Raw genomic sequence first — 14,628 nt, forward strand, 5'->3', positions numbered from 1 at the left:
CGAGGTTGCAATGATCCATCATTGTGCCATTGCTCTCCAAACTGGGTGACAGGGTGAGACCCGGTCCCAAAAAATATATTTTAAAAAAGAAAACCTAAAACTTTTAGAGATATATGTGTTTATGAATTAATTAATCAATAGGATTCATACAATTACCACCACAATCTCAGAAAGTTTTTTTTTTGTAGAAAAAGCTTTACATAGAAAAGCTTTATCTAAAATGTATATGGAAAGAAAAAGGCTCTAGAATAGCCAAGATGATTTTGAAAAAGAACAAAATGAGAGGAATCACTCTTCCTGATATAAAGGCTTACCATATAGTTAAGAGTAATCAAGATGTGGTACTTTCAGAGGGATAGACATATAAGGAACCCAGAATAGAGAACCCAGATTATACCCACACAAATATGCCCAATTAATTTTTGACAAATAATCAAAAGCAATTCAATGGGCGAGGAACAGCCTTTTCAATAAACAGTGCTAGAGCAATTATCCATCCCCTGGTTAAAAAAAAAAAAAAAAAAAAGAACCTCGGCCTAAACCTCATAACATTACAAAAATGAACTCTCAAAATGTATCATGGACTTAAATGTAAAACTATAAAACTTCTATGAAAAAAGCATAGGAGAAAATCTTTGAGACCTAATTTCTTAAACTGTTATTTAACTTGATACTAAAAATATACCAAAAGTAATGTTCTATAAAGGGAAAATCTGGTAACTTAGACCTCATCAAAATAAAAGTTTTTGCTCTGTGAAAGACCCCATTAAGAGGATGAAAAGAAAAATTACAGAGTTGGGAAAAATATTTACAAATCACATATTCAACAAAAGATTTGAATGTAGATAACTCCTAAAACTCAACATTAAAAAACAATTAATCTAACATAAAATTGGCAAAAGATACTGTTAGAATTTCACCACAAAAAGTACACATATGGCAAATAAGATATAAAAAGCTGTTTACATCATTAGCCATTAGTAAGTGCAAGTAAAAACATAACAAGCTATTACTATATACCCATCAGAAATGGCTAAAAAATATCATGCTAACACCAAATGCTGGGGAGGATGGAGAGCAAACTGGATTACTCATACACTTGCTGGAAATATAACAGTATTGTCATTCTGGAAAACAGTTGGACAGTTTTAAAATACACTAAATATGCAACCACTGTACAACCTAACAATTGTCCTCTTCAGCATTTATCCCAAAGAAAGAAAATGTATTTTCTAATAGACTCTTGTAGATGAATGTTCATAGCAGTTTTATTTGGAATAGCTAAAAACTAAAATCTATTCAAATGTTCTTCAATGGATAAATGGTTAAACAAACTGTAGTATATATATACCATGGAATACTACTCAGCAATAAAAAGGAATTAACTATTGTACTGATACATGCAACAACTTTGATGAACCTCAAGAAAATTAGGATGATTGAAAAAAGTTAATCTCAAAAGGATTTATACTGTATGATTCTATTTATATAATATTCATGAAATAACATCATTAAAAAAATGGAGAACAAATTATTGGTCACTAGGGGTTGGTATGGGGAGAAGGTTAGACGTGGCTATAAAGGGGTAGTGTGAGAGAGCCCTGTGTTAAGTACATTGAACATGGAAGTAGTTACATGAAGCCATAAATGTGATAAAATTATATATATACACACACACAGATGAGTGCATAACTCACAAAATATGAGTAAGCTCTATGGGTCGTACCAATGTAAATTTTCTAGTTTTGATATTGTCCTACAGTTATAAAAGATACTAATACTGGGCAAAACTAGGGAAAGAATGCATGGGACTTCCCTGTGTATCTCTTTGAAATATCCCAAGAATCTATATTTCAAAAAATTTTAAAAAATCACTTATTGCTGTATAATATATTAATAAAATCAAATATTATTTTCAAAATAGATTTGGGATTATTAATAACCATTGCTTGACAAGTTTTTAATATTGGAAATGAAGTTTATATTTTGGTAACATAATTTCTTATACAGTAAGGCTGAAAATAGAACTGAGCTACCTAAGAAATATTTTCTTATTGACCTAAGTGAAAATATTACTTTGAATTTTCAATTTAACCTCTAAAATGATTTTTAAAGGTATACTATAAAAAAGTATGGGATTGTTTATAAGGTTCAATTTAGCAAGATGCAATGAAAAAATAAAACAAAAATATTTCTATGTGAGTTAACAAGAAGACACATTGTTTGCTTCTTGGTAAATGACTTTATAAAAATTGACTTTACAAAGCACATCCAATTTCAGAACACAGTATCTTCCAAAATCTATTACCCTGGGAAAATGATCATATCAAGTAAAATGACTCAGACATTATGAAAATTAAACTAAAAAAGAACAATTTGTTCTTAACACTATTAATGTAAACAAATAAGTTAATTTTACCTGATTTCTAACTTTATCTCTTCAGATAACTCTCCAAATTGTATCTCTTCTACCTGTAGTTCTTTAAGAGCAGCCAGAATTTTCTGCTGGTCTTTACTGGTAATTCCATTCTAAGCAGAAATAGTTTTAAGGTACAGTAAATTAGTTATACTTGAATAATTTAAAACTCAAAATCACTGAAGATGTTTTCTTACTTGATGAATTCACAACTTGAAAAAATAGGCATACAGTGGAAAAATAACACATTTCTAAAAAAATATATGTTTTTCTTATAACTGTGATTGATGTTAGTTACAGCATTAAAATATTTAGATATATAATAACTATAGCCAATTTTTTTGCAATACATAACAACTATGATGGACTCCCAAAACAAATTACTAGAACTTAATATTTGTAATACTTCAAAAAACACAGTAAAACGAAATTGCCTTCAAATTTTCATTTAAAAATCAGTGATAAATGAGAATCAAGTCCTATCTTTGTTTGTATTCTACCTTTAGTGTTAAACTAAATTTTCTATACTGGAGTTAGCTTTGTAGTATGCTTATTTATTTTTAGTGATATTAAAAATTTCAAGTTTCCCATGTGGTCATGCACTCAGATCATTGCTTTTTACATATCCTATTTATCAAGGTGTCTCTAACACATCCCACAGCTATATGTTATTAGGTAATACTAGATGGCAAAATAAAAGGTCTCAATAGTTTTGAGAACCAAACAAAAGGCTTGGGAGACATATGTTAATACCCATATACATAGAAAAACAATCTCTTATTTGTAAGTGCCCCAGTTTACAAATCTATTTCACATTTGAAACTGAAGGATCAGTTTTAGTTCAGATGTCATGACAATCTGAAAAAAAAAAACAAACAACCCAAACTGTAAGTCATTACATGTTCTTAAAGTAACTTAACACTAACACAAGACTTTAGATATGGTTATGCGTAATCATATCTAATCAAGGACACAGTAAAAGAGCAATCTTTTGTCTGTAGCCCTAGTATTTTAAAGAGAAAAGGATCCATAATTTTAAAAACATCAAACAATATATCAGGAATTTCTGAAACTGATACTAACCTTTGTAAATTCATCTTCCCTCATGGTCAAAAGGTGTCTTAACGTTATATCCCTTTCCTGTATAAAAGGAAAAAAAAGGCCACCTTTCCATATAATTAAAATAGTAGAAGGAGAAGTAGGCAAGTGTTCATAAGCTAGTTACTTGCTTCACTCTCAAGCAAATTCCAGTTTTCTAGAGGGAACAGGATATGTAGATATAGAACTATAATATTAAGTAGACAGTAATGAGTATCATCATAACTATTCACCTAAAAAGTATAAACACAGCTAGGTTTTCAGATTCAAATGATTACTATTCATATTTGCTTACATTAAAAGAAAAGCAGTTCTATAAAATTTGGCAGAAATTATGTTTTATGAATATTTTAAATTTCTGACTGTATCACATTAAACCATCATGTAGTTTTATTCAAGATTTCTCCAAATAGGGAGACATTTGAAGATTATACAATGAAGCCCAACTCTGAAATATTTTAACAGAATGTGCACACTCCAAGAGGAGTCTATCTTAAATAGCGCTTTACTGCTTCAGTATCCCCACCTAGCTGATAATAACTGTCATGGACTCAAACCCCATAATGTATGCTTAAAACACCCAGACAGTCCTTGGCATATGATCTGATTTAACCTTCATGACAACCCTACACTAGGTATTATTATCCTTATGAAGCAAATGAGATATGTAAGTCACATATTTCAGTGATTAAACATCAGAGCAAGAATCTGATACCAGGTGTGTTTGGTTTAATATCATGCTCTTCCAATATTCTACTCATGAAGATGAGCAACTACAGAAACAAACTAAGGGCTCAGGTGTATATGAAGGTTAGACAATGGGTAAAAACTGTTTAATTTCAGATTCTAATTTATGAAAATTTCTAGAATAATACATTTTTGAAATGTTTGTTTCAAATTTAAAATCGGGATGTACTACAAATTACGGAGAAAAGTGAATAGGCAGTTATTTATAGACATGTTTATGAATTAATATCTAATGTTACAGTAACCAACAAACTAACATATATGCATAACTCACTGTAGGTTATATAAGATCTTACCTTTAGTAAATCTGTCATATGTTCAAGTCCAATACCATGTAAAAATACTTCCAGATCTCCAAATGCTGTATATGAACTGTATACATTTATAGCAATGTCAATTTCAGAACAGACTATAAATGCACAAATAAATATATATTTATATTGCAAGAGAATACGAATGATGAATTCATGTAGCATATATGTGCAATCTGCACACCAGACCTATGCTATATCAAAGGAATGAGTAAGGTTTTGTGACTGAAGGTGTATGAGGAGTATAACTCATCTTTCCCCAAAATGAAAATATATGTCAGTATGTACACCTTGTGAAATTTCTGCACATAAAAATCTCCTCAGCCTGGCACAGTGGCATACACCTGTAGTCCAAGCTACTTGGGAGGCTGTGGTGGGAGAACTGCTTGAGCCCACGTGTTTGAGGCAAAAAACCCCACAAAAAACGGGGGGGGGGACCACACCTCTTTAATTGCAGTAAGTAAAATGTAAATAACTTTAAATGGGGTAAGGAGATAATTATTTTTGGCCATGTACTGAACAGCAGTGTTCTGGGGGGGAAAGTGTATGTTTAATTTTAGCATATAAAATTAGAACTGTACTAAAAATAGTTAGAAAACAAGGTGTAATACTGTTTGAACACTAATATAATTTCAGAACATTTAAAAATAGATTTTATTGTTGATATCGTACTTCAAGTTTACATTTAAAGTTATTATCATTAGTGTTAGTACATAAAAATGAATAAAAATTTTCTAAAATTCTGGAGAACATTAAAAACCCAGACATTTAAAAATGCTTGTAAACATTTAAAATACCATATATTTTAAATAAGTCACCACATTTACTACAGTAAAATATACACAAGTTTTACTTATAGGTATTCTGTTGAACTAAAACATGCTATATTACCTAAAAATGTGATCTTTTTCTCTATCAGAATCTGTTGTCAATATTTTACAAATAGTGTCTTCTTTAGTTAGCTGTTGAAGTTTTCCTTCCAATGGATTTAAAGTAAAAGAAAGTAAGTTGAAGATCTGAAAAAAGTTAACATCATTCAAATATAATTAACATTGCATACTATAACTTAGAGTTAAAAGAAACCAAACATACGATTATCTCATATCCAGAAAGGAAATTTTAGCAAGTAAGTGGGACAGAAGTTTCACAATTTACTACCCTGATAACAACTTTAAAAAATTGATATATCACAGTTGTACATATTTTGGGGGGTACATGTGATATTTTGATACACATATACAATGCATAATAAACAAATCAGAGTAATTGGGATATCAGGTAAGTGCTTCCTTGACCTATAATAATAATCAGAAAAGAAAAAAGTACATCTAATTCAAAATAGTAAAAATTAAAGTAAGATAGTAATTACTATTTTTGGTAAGATCTATAGCAAAACTAAAAATTCCATTTGGATAAATGACTCAGATTAAATATTAAGATAGTACTTTGAAAACATTGCTAAGTGGGAAGAGAGTAATGCGCGTGACTAAATGTATACAAATCCTAACTGAACACCTCAAAAATACATGGTGACATTCCTGAGTTTTAAAATCTAACTTCTTAGGAAGTAAAGGTTATATCATGTAATCAGCCAAAATACAAGATCAAATCTCATTTCAATAAATGATTTATGACTCAAAATAACCTTTGATGTTCATAAACTTCTTATGTCAAGTTTGGTGTCATCTACTCTACATTTAACAATGTAATAAAATAATTTTAAGTTTTTGAATTTTCAAAGTTTAGAAGAAAAATGGTAAATTCCTTTTTGAAGTTCTGCAGGGCTTTAGTGATTACTGTTTACCCTATAATAATTCTGAAAATATTAGAATAATACTTGGAAAATGATAGCCATGTTTATCAGACTGCTTAAAAGGTTAGAGGAAGTTACTTTATATGCAGTAAATGTGGCTTGGTTTGATGATTACATGACGGAATCTTTGGAATTTTACATGCTTTCAAATTCAGGAACTCAGTGTTACAAACTCCCGGACTAAACAACTTAGTTTTATTATTGTACTATATTTGATCCTTGCTTACAAGTTACAGACTTGTGGCTACAGCTTTAATCTTCAGACCAAAAGTTTATATTGATAAAGTAATTTAATGTATGGCAAGTATTTATTATTGAGCTTAACATCTAAATGATAGATTATACATCCAGGTATATTATCACTTTATCGTATGCCCTGTCACACATATAAGAGTAAATGTTGCTTAAATAATTTAATTTTTAAATTTTTTAATATATTAATTAAACTTACAAAAGAATGTTTTAGTTACAAGTTCAAACTGGCATTTTACTAGCTTTCACTCAATAACTTAAAATTCTGGACCAGTTTGAAATGTTTAAATAGTATATTACAATTTTATTCCTGGGGCCAGAATAAGATTTTATTACTCTTTTATAGAGCTTTTAAATTACTGTATTATAAGTGCCTCTTGTTTCACAGAAGATGAATACTCTAGCAAAATAAAGTTCTCATTACCTGGCTGGAGGAAAGATACATATTTAAACATTTAATAATTGCCAGATACACTATAATTACCCTTGTAAATTCTAACAAATTAATAAAAAAGTTCTACAAACGATAATGTGACATGCCACAAAAAATAAGTTTAATATGTACAGAAGGATACCTCATGATGTTTGTTTCTTTTTGCAATCTCACTTGGCATCTTTCCATCTTTGGTTTGTAGCATTTTATTAGCTCCAAGTTCAAGCAACTTCAAAACTATATTTTTATGACCCTGACGTGCTGCCCATGTTAAAGCCTGTAAGTGGGGGGAAAAAGAAGATTGTTTAAAGAGAAGGAGTGTATATGAGACAGACAGGAAAAGTTTTTAACAGTATTTATGACACAATAAAAAAGAGAACATAGTTAATTAATAGAATGATGCAATCTCTTGATTTTACAATATAATGTAAACATATTTCCAAAGTTGTAATTGCAAAGCTGACTGCAAAGCTCATTGATTTTTTAAAACCAGTGTTTTATACAATTAACTGATGTTATGGAATAAAAGGATTTATTTGCCAATCACCAGTTTTCTACAAAAAAGAATTCTTAGGTATATTTTAGAGCCCAGATTTTGCTGTGTGTTACAATTTTTTTTTTTTTTAATCAAGAGTAAGGACTAAGAGAGTCAATTAATTCCTCTTTTTTTGAGATGGAGTTTCACTCTTGTTGCACTTCAGCCTGAAGTGCAGTGGTATGATCTCGGCTTACTGCAACCTCTGTCTCCTGGGCTCAAGCGATTCTCCAGGCTCAGCCTCCTGAGTAGCTGGGATTAAAGGCGCGTGCCACCATGCCTGGCTAATTTTTTGTATTTTTAGGAGAGACCGGGTTTCACCATGTTGGCCAGACTGGTCTCAAACTCCTAACCTCAGGTGATCTGCCCGCCTTGGCCTCCCAAAGTGCAAGGATTACAGGCGTCAGCCACCATGCCAGCCTTTTATTTCAACTGTTGCTTTTTTTCACCAGATAGCAATTATATTCCAGCCCTTTTGTAATTATTACTTCTTAAAACTCTTTTTTTAAAATGGATTACTGATAATAACAGAAACAAAAAGAAACATTGTAAAAATGTTTCTCACAGTGTAACCATTCTCATCCTGGGTATTAACTTCTGCTCCATGAGCAACAAGGAGAGCAACAACCTGGGTGTGACCATCTCGAGCAGCATACATGATTGGGGTCATAAGTCTCCTAAGGAGGAGGAAGAAAGGAAACATTTGTGTTAATGCTGCCATTAATCTCTCATTTTCATTAATTTAACCATACACAATACCACCAGTACTACTTTGAAAATAAAGAAAAAGAAATGAAAGCTTTTGCTAAATCAGGTGATTTAAAAATCCAATCTTCCTGCAAATAAGTACAAGTGAAAGAGATGACACTTTTAAAGTGCTGAATGCTTACACAGCACCCTCTAGTGAATAAATGTATTAAAAAATACATGAAATAAGCCATGCTTTCTACTATGAAGTCTCACTAATATACATATTCATCTAGAAAATTATCAGAGTACCCACACTATGCTTCTGCTAGGAATATAGTAATGAGTGACACAAACAAGGTCCCTGCCCTCAAAGGATTTGCTAATACTAAATGCTTATTACATTTTATTTAGAGGATTGCTGAAACAAAAATGTAAATTTAAAAACTTTATTCCTTAATGTATTCTATTATGATTCTACTTTAGTTTGAGACTGAAAGAATTTTATTCTGACCGGGAGACTTACTGTATGTAATCAGAAAAGAGATAAGTCCAATAGATTAACCAGCTTAATATTCTCTTAAGAGTACTTTCTGGGAGAGGATAGTGGTTTCTCTGTAGTTTATCATTTCCCAAAATTAGAGATTCAATCCTTCTACTCCTGGAAGTTAGTCAGCTTCTGGGCCTCTTCCAAGGACACCAGATTTTATCAGCTCTACTTGGGCTGAACATAACATCATGGTCTGTTTTAAAGGAGGTCTGAGATTCTGAGTCCAATTTTCCTGAGTCGTCCTCAAGATCTGATTTATACACAAAGAACTTTGGAAAAGAAAAATAAATAATTTCAGAGCTCCATGTTTTGATCTTACCAAGAAAGTTTTTATTGGTTATTCACATTACATATACAACCTACAAATAGACTATTTCTCTGTAAGGCTTGTTAGCATAAGGTATACCCTGAAATCTGATCACTTCACACCAATGTCCTTATTAGCACAAAGCAATTCCTATATATTTGTTTCTTCTATTTCATGGTATATTATAATTTGAATGTTTTATGTGAAATTATATGCTAAGGCAGTTGTATAACATTGCCTCCTCTACCTTGAATATCTCTTACATAGTGGCTTCATTAGATAGACAATCTTTATGAAGTAAAGATTGAATTTCCTGGATAACTTAAGCAAACGTAAAAAATTATATACAACTTGCCAGGTGTGGTGGCTCCTGCCTGTAATCTTAGCACTTGGGGGGCTGAGGTGGGTGGATTGCTTGACTCCAGGAGTTCGAGACAACAGAGCAAAGCCCCGCCTCTACCTCTACTTAAAATTAAAAAAAAAAAAAAGTTAGCTGGGTGTGGTCGTGCACACCTGTAATCCCAGCTACTTCAGAGGTGGGAGAATCACCTGAGCCTGGGAGGTCAAGGCTTCAGTGAGCCAAGATCATGCCATTGCACTCCAGTCTAGGCAACCAGAGTGAGACCCTGTCTCACAGCAACAACAACAACAACAACAAAGCCACAAAAAACCCCCACATACACACACGCATGACAACAAATTATTTGAATTAACTAACCATTCTAATTCAAATTCTTCATTACATCTAAGTCCAAACCATTGATGTCTCATCTCCACTGCACTTACCCCTATAATAACCCAAATCGGCTCCTCTCAGTCTTCCCTATTTCATGAAGCCACCATTAACCACATTATTCAGGCTTAAGACTAGGCATAGTTCATGACTCTTCTCTGTCATTCTGAGTACAAGTCATTGGCAGCTCCTATTAGCCCTACCTTCATAATCTGCTTCTGATCACTTCTCTTCACCTCATTAGCTTCTGATCACTTCTCTTCACCTTCATAATCTGCTTCTGATCACTTCTCTTCACCTCATTAGCCACTGCAGTGGTCCAAGACAACATCATCTTTCTCTGACTTATATTATTGCCATAGCCTTGTAACTCCTCTTCATGCTTCTATTCTTGGCCACTTACAATTTATTGTCTTTGAAAATGCCAAGATCTCCCCTTTGCAGGAACTGTGCAAGTGCTCTTCCCTGTCCCCAGACCTTCATACTGCTAACTCCTTATTCTTATTCAGATCTTTATTATGAGAAGATCAATAAAATTTACAAACCTTTAGCTAGACTGATTAAGTAAAAAAGAGAGAAGAAACAAGTTAGCAGTACCAGGAACAAGAGAAGTAACATCAGTACAGATTATCCAGATTGTAGAAGTATGAGGAAGTATTATGAACAAATTTATGCCAATAAATTAGACAGGTTAGATGAAATGGATAAATTTCTCAAAATACACAAACTACCATGGCTCACTCAAAAAGAAATAACTTGAATAGCCCTAGATTTATTTTTTAAAAACTTAATTAGTAATTATAAATTAAATTAAATTTTCCACAAAGAAAATAACAGGCCAGATGGCTTCACTGGTGAATTCTACCAGTTAATGAAAACAACACCAATTCTAAACAAACTCATCCAATAAACTGAAGAGAAGAAGCTGCTTTCCAACTCATTCTATGAAGCACAAATTACTCTTATACCAAAACCAGAGGGTGCCATTATAAGGAAAGAAAACTATAAACCAATAATCTTCACTGAAAATAAAAATGTTTTGAAAAAATTTTAACAGAATCCAAAAACACATAAAAAGGTTAATACATCATGACTAAGGGAAATTATCCTAGGAATGCAAGGCTGGTTTGATATTTGAAACATCAATCAATATAATGTACCATATTAACAAACTAAAAATGAAAAAAAAAACCCTCAACAAATGCAGAATGAGTATTTTACAAAATCCAACATTTATTTCTAACAAAAACACTCTCTCAGCAATGTAGGAATACATGAGAACTTCCTCAACCTGACAAAATCATCTATGGAAAATTTACAGTTAACATCATATTTAATGGTGAAAGAGTACTTTCCCCCAAGATCAGAAACAAGTCAAGGATGTATGCTCTCACATTTCTTCCCAACATTTTATTGGAAGTTCTAGTCAGTGGAATAACACAAGGAAAAATAAGAAAAATGGTAGACCTCCAGATGGGAAAACAAGCGAAATTGTCTTTATTCACAGACAGCATGATGTATATAGAAAACCTGATGGACTCTACAAAAAAAGTACTAGAACTAATGAATTTGGCAAGATTACAGCATACAAGAGCAATATTTAAAAAATCAATTGTATTTCTTCATACTAGCAATGAACAACATGAAATGAAAATAAAACAATACAACTTATAGTAAAAATATAAAAGCCAAGAAATCTATTACTGCTTATTAGAAATGCACCCAGTATTTGCATATATGCATACATAAATACATGGTGATGGTGATGTATTTATGTATTTGAATATATCTGACTTACAGTTGTCTAGGTAACAATTTGGATCCAGAAGTCTTTTTTTTTTTTAGATTCATTTTTTTTTTTAGTACACGTTAAGGTTGGTTAATGGGTATATTGTGTGTTGCTGAGGTTGAGGTTTGGTCTTCTATTAATCCCACCACCCAAGTAGTGAACATAGTACCCAATAGGTAGTTTTTCAACCCTTGACCCCTCCTTGCCTCCTCCCTTTTGGATTCCCCAGTGTCTATTTTTAACCAAGTATCCCAGCCTCAAAATGCATTTTAAAACTTTTTTTCCTTTCTTGTTTTCAGCTTTGAAACATATTTTGAAACGTTTTGTTTCTACTTTTCCCACCAGGCACTTCAATGAACAGTGCTTGCTTATCTACTTATGTGCTTGCTTAGGTAATCCAGGGGCCAATTTTGAAATAAACCAGGCAGAGAGATACAGCTCCCACTTAGGGGTAGTTACGAACAGTTAGCCTACCACTACCAGGCCAAAGTCAGGATGAGGCAAACCAGACCTTCGGGACAGGCAATTTCTCAAGATAATCATTGAAACAAGACAGGTAGACCTGCACCCTCAGGTAACACTCCTGCATATTTTCCACACCTTTTCCTTCTTAAACCCCTTCATTTAGCCCAAAAAGTTGGAATGGTCTTTTGAAGGCATGAGCCTGGCCATTCTCCAATTGCTAGCATTTGATAAATAAAATTACTTTCCTTTCACCACATGTTGTTTCTTCTGTTCTTGGTTTATGGGTAGCCAGCAGCTGGACTTAAGCAAGTTACCTGTTGTTTCCATCTTTATACGCATGTGTACCCAATGGGTAGCTCTGACTAATAAGTGAGAACATGTGGTATTTGGTTTCCTTTTTTTAGTTTTCTTTTTCTACATAAATTCACTTAGGATAATGGCCTTCAGCTGCATGCATGCTGCTGCAAAGGACACGGCTTAATTCTTTTTTATGGCTGTATAGTATTCCATGGTCTATATGTGGCATATTTTCTTTATCCAGTCTTGATAGGCACATAGGTTGGTTCTGTATCTTTGTAACAGTGGGTTTTTTTTTTTTTTTTTTTTTTTGAGACAGGGTTGTACTGTCACACAGGCTGTAGTGCAGTGGTACAATCATGGCTCACCACAGTCTCAACCTCCCAAGCCCAAGCAATTCTTCCATCTTAGTCTCCCAGGTAGCTGGGACCACAGGCATGTGTTACCACACCTGGCTAAATTTTTTATTTTTGTAGAGATGGAGTCTCTGTATGTTGTCCAGGCTGGTCTCGAACTTGTGGCCTCTAGCGATCCTCCCACAGGGCTGGGATTATAGGCATAAGCCACCATGCCCAGCTGCTATTGTGAATAGTGCTGGGATAAACATAATGAGTGCAGTGTCTTTTTGGTAGAATGATTTATTTTCCTTTGGGTATATACTCAGTAATGGGATGGCTGGGTCAAATGGTAATTCTAGTTTTAGTTCTTTGAGAAATCTCCAAACTGTTTTCCACAGTGGTTTAACTAATTTACATTCCTGCCAGCAGTGTACGTGTTTCCCTTATCTCTGCAGCTTCACCAACATGCTATTTTTTGACTTTTTATGTATTATTTTTTGAGAAGAAGCCTCACTCTGTCACCTAGGCTGGAGTGCAGTGGCGTGATCTTGGCTTACTGCAACCTCCGCCTCCTGCGTTCAAGCGATTCTCCTGCCTCAGCCTCCTGAGTAGCTGGGATTACAGGCACCTGCCACCGCATCTGGCTAATTTTTGTATTTTTAGTAGAGACTGGGATTCATCATCTTGGCCAGGCTGGTCTTGAACTTCTGATTCTGGAATCCACCTGCCTTGGCCTCCCAAAGTGCTGGGATTACAGGTGTGAGCCACTGCGCCCAGCCTGAATTTTTAATAATAGCCATTCTGACAGGTGTGAGATGGTATTTCATTGTGGTTTTGATTTGCATCTCTCTGATGAGTAGTGATGTTGAGTACTTTTTCATGTTTCTTGACTGCTTGTATGTCTTTTTTTTGAAAAGTGCTTATGTCCTTTACCTACTTTTTAATGAGGTTATTTTTCTTACGGATTTAAGTTCCTTATAGAGTCTGGGTATTTAGTCCTTCGTTGGATGCATAGTTTGCAAATATTTTCTCCCATTCTGCTGATAGTTTCTTTTGCTGTCAAGAATCTCTTTAGTTTAATTAGGCTCCACTTGTCAAATTTTGTTTTTGTTGCATTTGCTTTTGAGAACTTAGTCATAAATTATTTGCATAGGCTAAGGTCCAGAAGAGCATTTCCTAGGTTTTCTTCTAGGATTTTTGTGGTTTGAGGTCTTGCATTTAAGTATTTAATCTATCTTGAATTGATTTCTGTATATGGTAAGCAGTAGGAATCCAGTTTCGTTCTTCTCCATATGGGTATCCAGTTTTCCCAGTGCCATTTACTGAATAGGGTATCCTTTCCCCATTGTTTATTTTTGTTTACTTTGAAGAAGATCAGTTGGTTGTTGGTGTGGGTTCTCTATTCTGTTCCATTGGTCTATGTGTCTATGTCTGTACCTGTACAATACTGTTTTGGTTACTGCAGCCTTTTAGTATAGTCTGAAGTCAAGTAACATGATGCCTCAAGGTTTGTTCTTTTTGCTTAGAATTGCTTTGGCTACTCAGGTTTTTTTTTGGTTTCATTTTTTTTTTTTCTTATTTTTTGAGACAGTCTCACTCTGTTGCCAGGCTGGAGTGCAGTGGCATGATCTCGGCTCACTGCAACGTCTGCCTGCTAGGTTGAAGTGATTCTCCTGCCTCAGCCTCCCAAGTAGCTGGGACTACAGGCATGCACCACCAGGCCCAGCAAATTTTTGTATTTTTAGTAGAGACAGAGTTTCACCATGTTGGTCAGGCTGGTCTCAAATTCCTGCCATCAGGTGATCTGTCTGCCCTCTGCCTCCCAAAGTGCTGGGGTTACAGGTGTGAGCCACCATG

General features: G+C 33.7%; 1 protein-coding gene across 1 annotated transcript in view; it reads right to left on the reverse strand.

Annotated features, from left to right (window-relative positions):
- Nucleotides 1-14,628, reverse strand: part of ASZ1 (ankyrin repeat, SAM and basic leucine zipper domain containing 1) — a 64,468-nt gene that overhangs the window by 14,045 nt on the left and 35,795 nt on the right. Inside the window, exons 5-10 of the mRNA XM_005550597.3 lie at nucleotides 8,171-8,282; nucleotides 7,213-7,347; nucleotides 5,464-5,588; nucleotides 4,558-4,633; nucleotides 3,500-3,556; nucleotides 2,420-2,529 (exon numbers count right to left, since the gene is read on the reverse strand). Coding sequence (XP_005550654.1) covers nucleotides 2,420-2,529; nucleotides 3,500-3,556; nucleotides 4,558-4,633; nucleotides 5,464-5,588; nucleotides 7,213-7,347; nucleotides 8,171-8,282 — 615 coding nt within the window. The remainder of the gene's footprint in view (nucleotides 1-2,419; nucleotides 2,530-3,499; nucleotides 3,557-4,557; nucleotides 4,634-5,463; nucleotides 5,589-7,212; nucleotides 7,348-8,170; nucleotides 8,283-14,628) is intronic.

Source organism: Macaca fascicularis, chromosome 3, assembly GCF_037993035.2.
Source record: "Macaca fascicularis isolate 582-1 chromosome 3, T2T-MFA8v1.1".
Lineage (NCBI taxonomy): Eukaryota > Metazoa > Chordata > Mammalia > Primates > Cercopithecidae > Macaca > Macaca fascicularis.